The sequence below is a fragment of the Microcebus murinus genome, chromosome 1, assembly GCF_040939455.1.
Source record: "Microcebus murinus isolate Inina chromosome 1, M.murinus_Inina_mat1.0, whole genome shotgun sequence".
Taxonomy (NCBI): domain Eukaryota; kingdom Metazoa; phylum Chordata; class Mammalia; order Primates; family Cheirogaleidae; genus Microcebus; species Microcebus murinus.
In genome coordinates, this window is record NC_134104.1 from 47,613,481 (window position 1) to 47,626,627 (window position 13,147).

The 13,147-nt window shown below is 35.9% G+C and overlaps 1 protein-coding gene across 1 annotated transcript in view; it reads left to right on the forward strand.

Annotated features, from left to right (window-relative positions):
• The window catches only part of ZPLD1 (zona pellucida like domain containing 1), a 62,442-nt gene extending 56,882 nt beyond the window's left edge, over positions 1-5,560 (forward strand). The window contains exons 10-11 of the mRNA XM_012779653.3: positions 2,683-2,712; positions 3,184-5,560. Of these exons, the coding sequence (XP_012635107.2) occupies positions 2,683-2,712; positions 3,184-3,359 (206 nt within the window). The 3' untranslated portion in view covers positions 3,360-5,560. The remainder of the gene's footprint in view (positions 1-2,682; positions 2,713-3,183) is intronic.
• The last annotated feature ends 7,587 nt before the right edge of the window (positions 5,561-13,147 follow it).

A 13,147-nucleotide genomic window follows, 5' to 3' on the forward strand; every position in this document is an offset into this window, starting at 1 on the left:
TTGCATTGTTGGCCATTTTCTCCCATTTATTTCAATTACTTATATGAGGAAAGCAGAGAATAACAATTTATCTGTCATTTCCGACTTTCAAATGGCTGTGGCATTGCTGCTATTGCCTTTGTCCTTTATGCCCTCACATAGATATGTTGTTTTTTTGTTTGAAGAGGCCACCAATTTTAGCACTCTAATCTGTTCTTCTAATTCCAGTAGGCTTCATGTGTTTCTTTTACCATATATGTACATGTCAAGACCAAGTGGATTCAAGGAAGAATAGATGAGTAGGATGACAAAAGTCTCCTGGAAAATGTTTTTCTCTTCTTTCAGAGCTAGATAGTGCTCTGATTTTTTTTTTATTGCAATGATACAAAAATTGGAGGATACCAGAAATAGAAACCAGATAAAGTAATTCTCTCTACTTTTATCTACTATCAAACACAATTCCAAACAGTATTTAAATATTATGTGTTTTGATTTCAGGCATCTGCCAAAGGTAGGATGCTTTCGTTTTTCCAGAGTTCTGGAACCTGGAGATCATGGTTCCAGGCTCTTATGACAATGGAGGGTGTTTTGTCCCCAAACATGGGGATTTTGTTCATAGCCAAGTCCTTCTGGATGACACCTGGGATATTGTCCCCACAGAAGTTTTAGTGGTAATGTGGGGAGTCAGGGGGATATTCTGACCTCTGTTAAACTCAGGATGCAGAAAATGGGAAGAAGGGCATCCATAAGCACCTTTGTCTTACTTTGTCTTATGTGGGACACTTAATAGAAAGGAACTTTCTTTTTTTTTTTTTTTTTTGAGATAGAGTCTCACTCTGTTGCCCAGGGTAGAGTGCCATGGCATCAGCCTAGCTCACAACAACCTCAAATTCCTGGGCTCAAGTGATCCTCCTGCCTCAGCCTCCAAAGTAGCTGGTACTACAGGCATGTGCCACCCTGCCCAGCTAATTTTTTTCTATTTTTTTTTTTTTTTTTTTAGTTTCCTAGCTAATTTTTTTCTATTTTTAGTAGAGATGGGGGTCTCACTCTCACTGAGGCTGGTCTCGAACTCCTGACCTCAAGCCATCCTCCCACCCTGGCCCCTCAGAGTGCTAGGATTACAGGCGTGATCCACCATGCCTGGCCTCTATTCTTTAATAGAAATATTTTTAAATCAAATGTGTGATTTTTAAAAAAGGAATAACTTTTCAAAAGAAATTTTAGAGTATTATATATTCTCGTCCCATGTTCTGGTGAGGCAACTTGTCTTGGGGAAAGAACACATAGATCTTTTGGATGAATTGATTATAGTACATTCATCGCAGCTATTTCTATGAGAAGGAAGTGTCTTTATAAAGTAGTGTTGGTTAGAGGTTAGGATTTTCCTGTGTCCTATAATGAAAATTTGTGTTACTTTAATTTTTTTCCTAGAGTAATTTACTGCACCATTTGAAAGAACCCTATTCATGAGTGCTGTATTAATTTTAGTCGTTACACTTCAGGATCAGATAGCAGAGCCATCATTTCTGCTGAGACTCATGTATCTGAAAAGAAATGGCATAAAATATTTATAAATATCTGACTCGATCCTCCCTTTACCTGTTTCAAATACTAATCCTGGAGTTCCATAGCTTGAGATATTAATTTCATAAACAAAAATATTTTCCATACTTGGTCAATTTATATTATTTTAGAAAAAGGACTCTGAGCTTTGATTTAAGCATATGTTTACTTTGTCATAGAAGCTGTGACAGATGGAAGTTTCTTTATCTGTAAAATGGGGGTGGCAATAATATCTAAACCATATGGCTATTGTGAGGATGCAATGTGATAACATATTAAACAGCATTTTATAAATTATATGGCATTATACACACATTAATTGTAATAATATTTATACTAGAGAAATAAACAGTCGAGACTGCACACATTTTATGATTCAAATAACAAACACAGACACCCACATATTAAAACACAAATATGAAATTATCATTTCAAATATGAAATATGAGCTTGTTATACAAGCTCAAGGGTTAATAGCAAATTGGACAACGAAAACTGTGAAATCAAGCGAATGTATTCATTGTATCTATTATTATGTTAGCCAGAGAAAAGTGAAAAATCAACAGCTTCAATCTTTTACTTAACAGATGCAAATAAAACTACAACTCAAGCTTAGGAGTCATTTTTTTTTTTCATTTAGTTATTAAGTGTAAATCTATCTTCTTGGAACTTAAAATGATGTGTTTGCAGATTATGTTGGGCAAATTGGCAATACTTAAAATAGAGTGGCACTAAATAATGAATATTTCTCTATAACAGAATAACAAATGGTGGGTTATAGGGCCATAAAAAATGTAATAGCTGTTAACAATTACTGCCCTCACTAACCTGACTGGAGAGCTAATGATGAAACAAAGTTGGCAGGCAAGGATACAGCATTGTACATTTTGAGATTATATTTGTATACCCAGGGCAGTAGCAGGATGCAGGCACAGGGAACAGAAAGATGATGAAATCCAGGATGTGGAACAGGAAATGAGATTGCCAGAATGATTTACGGGGCCTATCATTCTTGCCTTCCCTGAGGGGATTGTGGGTGGAGGTAAGGGGAGACATAGGTAAAAATGTAGGTACAAAGTAATTATAGAGTCAGATTTGGAGACAATGTCCCATATCTTTTCCTGTTTTTTTTCATTCCAGATGAGACTCCAACAAACAATTCACAGCTTGGTAAGATAATTAATATCTGTTGAAAATAAAAGTGCTATTTTAAAAGAATTTTTGGTGATCAGTTACAAAACTCTAATCAACTAAATATAATGAGCTTTAGTTTTACTAGTTTATTACATTATAAATAACAGTTCATTGAGAAGTTTAGAACTCATAGGTGATCTATTGTCAATTTATAACAATATATAGCAGCAGGTATAAATTGTAATTTTATAGCATTTTATAGTTTTTTGTTTTTATTTTTTGGGTTTTTTTTTTGGTTTTTTTGGATGTCCATAGGATAGCTGACCTCTAAAACATGCAGTCCTTTGGTATTGGATTGAATTACAGATAGACTGTAGCATAATCCTGTGTCATGCTGCTATTCTATAAGATACTGGTGACAAATGTTTTGCAGGTCTAAATTAGGCGAAGGTGGGATAAATATATAATATGGGGCCTTCACAAATGTGTGTGTTTCATTGCTTGCAGGCTCTCCAAATGTGTCTCCTTTCCAGCTGAATGCCATCACCAGCGCACTGATATCAGGAATGGTGATTCTTGGAGTCATGAGCTTTTCTCTTCTCCTGTGTTCACTGGCCCTTCTACATAGGAAGGCACCCACCAGTTTGGTGTTAAATGGCATAAGAAACCCAGTGTTTGACTGACTGTAACAGGTTCTAGCTCTTGGGAGAAGGCTTCACTGACTATACTACCTGTAACTGCAGTCAGTGTTCTGTCTGAATTGAATGCCAGCCAGCATTTGGTATTTGTAGGTTTGATAGATTTTTACAGTGTAGCTCATCAGCATGATGATAGTGAAAGAATTTTGATAATATTGCTGTTGTCACTTATGTACATGGCCAGCCCTGTTTTTATGGTACCAATGGGTATACTGACAATAAGTAAAAATATTCAGGAATTAGATCATACAGGATCAGAATATTTCATTTTATTTCTATTTTCTATTGATCACTGGTTATAAAGATAAAAGGTGGGCATAGAAAAAAATGAAATTTGCATAGTTTTTTTTCCTAAGGAGTAAACCCCAATGCAATGACATTTAGATTTGCATATGTGGTACTAAAATGAAAGTTGCTTTTTGTTTTATTTCATATCATTTCAGCTTGGGATGTGTTTTAATTGGATTGGCCAGTTTAGATACCTGAGATTTAACTACACATTCTATGACCTCCTGTGTTTTTGGCTAATTTCCATGTTAACCTGGCCATACATTTGGGCAGCCAATGGTAAAAATAGTTATTAGCTTCCAAAGCTAATACTAAGTGGCCCTAGATCATTATTCATTTGCATAAGAATGATTGTGATCAGTTTTCTACTTCTGGTTCACTTGAGAACATCAGCACATGCTAACACTCCTCCCAGGTAAATAGTTCAGCTGTTGTTGCAGCTGCACTTCCAGCAGCGAGACAACTGTGTGAAGATTATTCTTAATTCAAGAGTCATTGCATATGAAAGCAAAACCGTAGCTGTGGGAATAGAACATTGTCACCACTACACAAGCATAGTGTTCTATAAGCATTTTTAGCATCTAGTTTTTTTTTATTCCTGGAACAAAGAGAAAATTTAGGTTAAGTGTAGTTTGCAGAATATTGGTGGATTAGACATAAAATATGTTCCTTTCTTCATATTTTTGGGATGCCAGGCAAACCAAATAATCTGGAGTCTTGTAGGTGTCATAATTGCCATGAATAAACAGTACACCATATTTTCCTCTAACGGTAAACTGCAAGAAGCATTTGATCCTTTATCAGTTTTACAAAAAAAAAAAAAATACTATTTTTGGTATTATTGTTCCTACATATTTGGTATTCCATGTTCCTACAAAAAGATCAACCTTCTCTTTGTTCAAACTAACCACACAGTTGTACAAATAAAATAATTCAATGACAAACACCAAAACTAAGCATGGACAGTTACCAGATGTGCCATGTTAACTGTAAGAAATTGCTGTGATGACTAATTTCTATGCAATATTTGTGACCTGTTAGGACTGAATTTATTATGCTACATACAAATGATTATGCAATTTGAGATTTGATTAAAATGAAGTTTTCTAAAAATGTCAGTTAATAATTAAATCAATAATCATGTAAAAAAAAGCACCTTTTCTCCAATTTGCCTGCATATTTCAGGAGAAAGTTTATAGTATGATAATTACCTATATAATTGCCTCAGCTTTCTATTTCAAGGTGTAGACACAAAGTAAAATGGGATCTAGAAAGTCTGTAGATAATTTCTTTAATATAAAAAAATTTGAAATCACTTAGAAAGCCAAGCTCCTCTTCCCTGTATTACTTTAAAATAACTTTGAAGTGACCATTCTGAACTTTATCTGTGTTAGCATGATTAACTGACCATGCTACTAATGTGATCCTATATGCACATGAATAGTATTGAAATATTCTGGTAAATCTATTTCAGATACTTTAAGTGAATTGCCATTGATCCGAGGATTAAGTTCTGTGACAGCGACATTATATCATTGAAGCTGTTTTGTCAGTTTGACTTTTTATGCTTTTGGGATGGCTGCTGTTTCAGCTGTTGACCTTTTAAATTCTATACTCCATTTTACAGAATTGAATAATGGGCATATATCATTTGAGAAGCAACTTAAGTCTCATATTGTTTTTTTGCCTCCCTTTCATCCTAAATGGGAGAAGCAGAGCTATAATGAGATAAACCAGGTTTGTTTTATACAGCTTTGTTCTTATAAACCTACTGTTATATGTAGTATTTAGATATATGGAATTTTCTGGTTATTATAGTGTGAAAACCTTACAAAATACGTGCAAATGTTCCTTCAGTTTTAATACCTCAAACTGTTTTGTGCACTTCAGGGGTAAGGTCTGATGACATGTAAAAGGTGATCTTTTAATAAAATAATGAACGTCTTTAAAATATTGATTTTTTTTAAAAAAATATTTCTTCTTACTTTCAACATCCTATTCCCACTTTCATGAATGCAAATGGTCTCTGATTTGTGATGGTTCAATTTATTTATTTTTTTTACTTTAAGATGAGTTTATCAAGATACTAAATGCATTTTTGACCTATGATATTTTTGACTTATAATGAGTTTATTGGGGCATACCCCATTGTAAATTGAGGAGCATCTGTATCGAGGAAGAATTAGTCTAAAATAAACTGCCTAATAATAGGGCAGGTCTGTGATCTCTGCAGGTAGATGGAGCCTGCCTGTCGATATTGGGCTTCGTGGCTAAGGCCTTGTGTTGGGAGACAGTCCTGAAATCAGCTGAGAGTCAGGAAGTACACTTTACCTTTACCAGCTAAAGCTCTGACTAAAATGGAGCTTATAATTTTAAAACTTTGACAGGAACAGTAAAAATTATAAAGACAAGGAGCTCAGCTTCTGTCCAGGGTTTCAGTCTCTCATAATAATTCCAGCAGGGTCTGGCTGTCATCCCTTGTCTTGGGAGGGAGCGAATAGGAAAGTGACACAGCATTGAGGAGAGAGCTCTACCTGCCTCCGAGAGAAGCCAATCTTACACAAGTGGGCACTATGAGCCCTAAAATATCGGCAATTAGTTCCTGGAACATCACAAGACGTGATAGTTTGAGGGGCATTGTTGGCTGTGGACAATGTAAGGTCACTTTAGATGGCCTTGCAGGCAGTCAACTTCCAGAAGTGAGAATGGAGCAGAAGGTCATGGGAGAAACACTACATAAGGTGTAGTTTGAGGAATTCCCAGAGCACTTGGCAGGAAGAGAAAGGCAGTGGGATTGTGGGCCAGCGCTCATTTATTTTCATTCCATATTTATAAGACCAAGAGCAAGGTGATCATAGATCAATTACTTTGGGGAATGAGGTTCTTCAATTATTTACAAATGGGGAGACATCTTTAAAAAAATTAAATTTGTAATTTGGACAAAAAACTAATTACTTGCATAGCAAACAAAACAAATATTAGGGTGAGCTGGAGCTGGTGTGTTAGGGTTCTCCAGAGAAAAAAACAATAGGATATTGGTGCGAGTGTATATACTGTATATACATACATATATGTATATGTATACATACATATATAAAATAAGGAATCGGTTCACATAATTATGGAGGCTGAACAAGTCCTAACAACCACAGTTGGCAAGCTGGAGACCTAGGAAAGCTGATGGTGTAGTTATAGTTCGAAAGTTGGCAGGCTCGAGATTCAGGAAGAGTTGATATTTCAGTTCAATGCAAAGGCTGGGGGCAGGGGGGACAACAACAACAATGTCCAAGTTTGAGAGGCGGATAGGCAGGAGAAACTCTCTCTTACTCATAGGAGGGTCAGACTTTTCTTTTCAGGTTCGCAACTGGTTCAATGTATCACACTGCTAAATAGCAAAACTTCTTAATCATACCAGTGATATTAGGGAATGAATAAATAAAAGTGCTAACAAAATTTGACAGTAGAATTGAAATGGTTTTGGAATATTTAATGTCTGGAGATAAGGGTTCATGAATAGAGGATCCTCTTTTATATTAGCTAAATAATATGGATCAAATGGAAGAAAGACAAGGTCATGAATAGGTGGGCAGTGATGAGCTCTATAGCCATGCCAAATCATCCCACAACATCAGGAAAAACAGGGTACAAGGAGGGGTGGCCAGGCAGTGCCCAATGGACCCACATCCTACAGGGCTGACATTGAGGATGCCGGTTGTCAAGGAGAATAACAGGAGTGACAACAGGCCAAAAGCAGTGAAGAAAATAAAACATGGAAACAGATGTAGAGATCGACCAGCGTCTCTACCAGTGTCACAGCACAACGAAGAATGCTCTAGACACAGTCTCAGGTTGAAGGAGGAGGAGGGACTCTTCGTTTCAAAGAGCTCCCGAACTTCTCCAAATCTCCATATTTATTATAGGGAAAGGCATATATGTTTATAGTAAAGAACATATAGATAAAATCTTTGGTGCTATGTATTTTCTTGGATAGAGCTGGAACCCATTCTATTAAGTGAAGTATCCCAAGAATGGAAAGATAAGCACCACATGTACTCACCAGCAAATTGGTATTAACTGATCAACACCTAAGTGGACATATAGGAATAACATTTATTGGGTGTCAGGCAGGTGTGGGGGGAATGGGTATATACATACATAATGAATGTGATGCGCACCAACCGGGGGATGGACACAATTGAAGCTCTGACTCGGGGGGCGGGGGGCAAGGCCAATATACATAACTTTAACATTTGTACACACATGATATGCTGGAAGAAAAATTAATTAATTTTTTTAAAAGTAAGCATATTGTTCCAAACAAGTTTATTTAGTGATATACATTAAACTTATAATTATTTTGTTATTTCCTTGTTTTTCCTTAAGGTCATAAAGAAAAGAGCAGGGACCCAACACCAGTCACGCTTTCAGACATTTCAAAGCCTGCTGTATGCAGCCGGCTGACAACAGTCATATCCCAAGTCCTGTTTGCAGGACTGTCAGATATCCACTTTTCTCACAGTCCCTTTACCCAGACCTTTATTCCATTTCTAATCTCCTCTACAACAGAGATAATAGGGGGCAAATGCAACAAGGGAGTGCTGGACACTGGAAGGAGAGGCTGCTTCTTAAAGGCAACTAGTTCATTGTAAGAAACAGTACTAGAATCGTTGATAGCTGTTACCACATTCCTCATGATGGCAGCCTGTCTCCCAGAAGCTCAAAGGTAAGTGGAAACGGAATTAAAAAGTTATATTTCTGTGTTTGTGAGAACATCTTGCCTGACTGCTTATTGGCAAATAGAATCAGTCTCTGCAAATTTGAGTGACACCGAAAAACTAAAATAGCCTTAATTAATGCCACATTTTGCTGAGATAGCAAGGAGAAGATTGGTTTTGGGGCTTCTGCTCATGTAGACTATACGTAATCTTTAGAAATTTCTGCTCAGTAATCTTCATTTATAAAATGCTTTGTATTCTTCTCAAAGTGAAATTGAGAGCTCAGATTGTTATCTGCATAGTTTAAACCTCCATTTCCCTTTTGCCTCAAGTATCTGGATATTTCCTTTTTTACTTAAATTGCCAACATAATTACCTCAATTTTCCCTTTCATTTTCTATGTAGTAAGGAGCAATGCTATCATTACACGGAGTTTCAGTCAAAGGCAATGTGGCCTAAATTTGAGGTTCATTTTCATCAGGAGCATAGCTGTGTTAGCATTGCCCCAAGCAGAATCCATTACGGAATAATCCTGCTGGTTTGACTAATCAACTAACACTGGAAGATCCTTGGAGAGTTGTGGTTTGACAATTTCACGCAACTCTGACTCAAAGTTATACAAGTCCTGAAGCTATTTCTCCTCCTGTATGTAGTTTTATAGCTTTTTTTTTTTTTACAGTAGCGAACAATTGACTAAACAGAAAATTACTCTAGAGGAAATACAGTTGTATTTAACAATTATTTACTACTTGGAAATTAGAATTAATTTGTTATTTAAGAGCTATTGTTCTGCTAAGATATATTTTTGTGGTTGATAAAATGAGATGGCAGAGAACGTTGTAGTCTGCCTATTGTGAGAGAAATTTAACCCAATAATCCCTCTGGAATTCTATAAAGGTAAATCATGGATGCTTCTTTGATAGCCCATCTCATTGTCTAAATACAACATGGAACAAAGGTGATTCACTATCGATGATTAAAAGATTTATCAAAACTTTAATGCTTTCTTTCCAATTTTTCAATGGCTGTATATTGAGAATGTCTCTTATTTCACAAATTATTCATCAATATACTTGATTTGTGCCCTAAGACTTGATCAGAAATTTTTTTAAAGTTACCGTGAACATTATGATTAAACTGATAGGACAGTATAGTTATTAAATTTAATAAACAATTACAAATTATAGACTAATTAAGTGTACACACATTTGGCTTTCTATTCACAGTTGTATATGTAAAGAAACTCACTCTAACTCGGGTGAGGCAAAGGCATATATGTAACCTAAACATTTGTACCCCTGTAATATGGTGAAATGAAAAAAAAAATTCACCTAGTTACCACCCCCATGGTCTCCAAATCTATGTCCCCCCTTACCCCTGCCCATGGTATTTTCATTGGACCATAGTAATTCTCTGCCACCTTGCCTTCGTTCTGTGTGTAAGATTCAATGTGGTGGGAAGTTTATGTAATTTTTTTTTTGATGCACACACAATTTGAGTTAATTAGAAAAAAGGTGGAACTAAGGTTTGGAGAATAGGAAGGAAAGGCTAAGTGCATGTCAAAAATGTAAGAGAAGTTAAAGATATCCACAATTTTTTCCATTTTTTGATTCCTGAAGCTTGTAAACTTATAAAAAAATGCAGAGAGCAGTATAACAACCACAAAGATTCTACCATCCTGGATTAACAAATATGTATATTTTACTTTAATTGTTTCAGATCTATAAAAAGAAATTTGCATATAAGTTAAAGTCCATTTTGTCCTTCTCTCTAATTCTTTTAACTCTGTACCCAGAAGGAAGGAATCGCTATCATAAAGTTGGTGTGCTTTCTTTCTACCCATGTTTTAAAATTTACTACACTTTGATATCTTCCAAATGACTAAGAGTTTTAATGTTATCATATTATACATTTTATTATCATACTGTATGTTTTCTTTTGCATCTTGATTTTTTGAAATCAACAGCATGTTATTGAAATTTCTTTATCCTGAGATATATCAGTTTCATGACTCCATTACATTACTGCCTCAGTAACTTTTGGCTTTAATTATATTCTAACAATTATTACCTTGTAAAAAGTCTTTATATCATGTAAGGAAGTGCTCCTCCCTCCTCCCTTTTTTGGCCTTCAAAACTGCCTTGGTTATTCTTAGATCATTATGTTTATATATGGATTTTCAAATCTGATATGAAAAATATTATGTTAAAATGTTGATTAGAATTGCATTGTAGTCTTAGATTAATTGGGAAAACAATTGCCATGTTTTTGATACTGAGAGATTTTCTATCATCAGTTATGTTCTATTTCTCCATTTATTCATCTTTCTATATTATTAATATCTTCAATTGATTGAATCTAGTACTTTGTAAAAGTTCATAATATCTTATGCAACTTTTGTTAGATTTATTCTCAGGTATCACAGATGTTAGTGGCTGTTGTAAATGAAATCTTTTTTTTAAGAACTAAACTAGAAAGTTTAGTTATATGTTGCTGCTGGATACAAATGTTAGTGATTTTTATTTTTATATTTTATTTATAGCTATTGATGAAGTGTCAAGTTTGGGTTATAACCCCTCTGGCTGTGGCTCCCCTCAGACCTGCTCAAGGGCATCCAAAGGCCACAATGAGGTCCTGAGCCAAACCCTTTTATTCAAAGTACTCTTTATTTTTCTCAGTAAAAATCTTAGAATTTTTTTATATAATCACATTTTATTATCTTTACCTCTGACATGAAGACTTTTTAAAAGGGATTTTTGGAATGGTAGTATATAGTGTTAGTCATTCAGGTAAAATGTTTAGTGTCATGGGAACTTCTGGAAATGTTATTAGCCCAAGGCTAATTCTGAAAGTCAAACTCTGCCTGGCGGAAGTAGGCGAATGACAGTGATCAGAGAATACTGCCTTTTACCAGCTCTTACATGAAATGTGTGGATGCATTTAGTAAATACATAAATGTTAATTATTATGATGTTCTTGCATCAAACTTTTTGTCTTAGAAATTGCTTTGAGAAAACCTACTATACCATGAGCCAAAGAGAGTAAATCACATGCTACATATGTTGCCCCTAGCACTGGCCCCAAATCAACCAATGTGATGTTGACTTGACAGGGGTGGGGAACTCTACAGAGAAGTAGCCCCTGCAAGGGTGTCACAGAGAGGTTGATCAAGGTGCTAAGATAAGCCATCTGTCCCTTCTAAAGAAGAAAGCATGGTTGGACTAAAGAGAATGCCCATCCAAGGTGATGGCCAAGGTTGGCCTTCTCATCTCATAATTGCTGAGGGGGCAGGTGGAAACAGTATTGGGAAAAAGCGACTGGGCCACTACATATCCGATAGTGATGCTGCTGAGTACTTGATTCAGTGTGTGTAAACTTTTATTTGATGCCTACATGATGATGGTATTTGTTCCTTTATTTTAATCCCTTCAGGTTGAGAGGGTTGAAAGGGCATAGAGAGACATTTATAGGCTGGTTGCCTCTATAAATTTCTGTCTAAAGGTAGTCATTTATAAATCATACCCTTTTTTTTTTCAGCTTGAAAGATAAATTTTACAAGGTGTTAAAACTTATACTGCTTTTCCCATAGATTGTCAAAGAATGGTTACATTACAGTTACAAATTTCCTGACCTCCTTGAAAGATAAAGGAATTGTAAATAAATTACATGAATTCTTCTTAAAAGCCTTATCTTAGAGGATTAGTAACAATATTACTTTTTCTAGAAGCCTTGGGGTAATGAAATCTCTTTAGTGTAATTGAAGTCTAAGCACTTATCTACTGGAGAATTATATATTTCATGGCTTTTAAAAAATAATGTTCCATTCTTTTTTTTCACGCTTAACTTATTTTTTGGTATTTCAGCATATAATCATGGGGGTGTGAATGTTAAGGTTACGTATATTGTGCATGTCCCGCTCCCCCCTCTGCCATTTGCTGTGGCAGACAAATCTATGCTTAGGCCTGGGCACCTGAGGTTTTAGAGGAGTAGGTAGCAGAAGTTTTGCAATAATCATTATTTTAAGTGTTATTTCACCATTATCTCACCATCTTTAAAATACTGCGGCACTTCTACCAGCATTTTTAGAGGATTGGTTTCATGAACTCAGAGTCTAAGATGAATCTGGCAGACAAATCTATGTTGATGCCCAGCTAAGTGGATATTTGTAAGAAGTCTGTCCCAACGCCTTTAAAATAACCATTCTTTAAAGAATTAGCTCGCCATCGATTCACCATTATTTCAAGAACGGTAGCCCTGTTCACCATTCTTTCAAGAATCATCTGTTGGATATGGCCTTTGGGGAGGTGGAAAGTGTGGGTCCTGTGTCAGTCCTTCCTTCTAGCTGATTATCCTCAGAGATGAGAAGCGCACATGTGCAAGACAGGTGAAAAGCACGGATCCTGTTTCTGTCTTTTTAAAAAATTTTATTTCTTTTTTTTATTTCAGCATATTATGGGGGTACAAATGTTAAGGTTATGTATATTGCCCATGCCCCCCCGCCCCCCTGGAGTAAGAGCTTTAAGCGTGACCATCCCCCAGACGTTGCACATCTCACTCATTATGTTTGTATATACCCATCCCCTCCTCCCCCCTCCCACCTGCCTGACACCCGATAAATGTTATTCCTATATGTCCACGTAGGTGTTGATCTGTTAACACCAATTTGATGGTGAGTACATGTGGTGCTTGTTTTTCCATTCTTGAAATGCTTCACTTAGTAGAATGGGTTCCAGCTCTATCCAGGAATATCCAAGAGGTGCTATATCACCA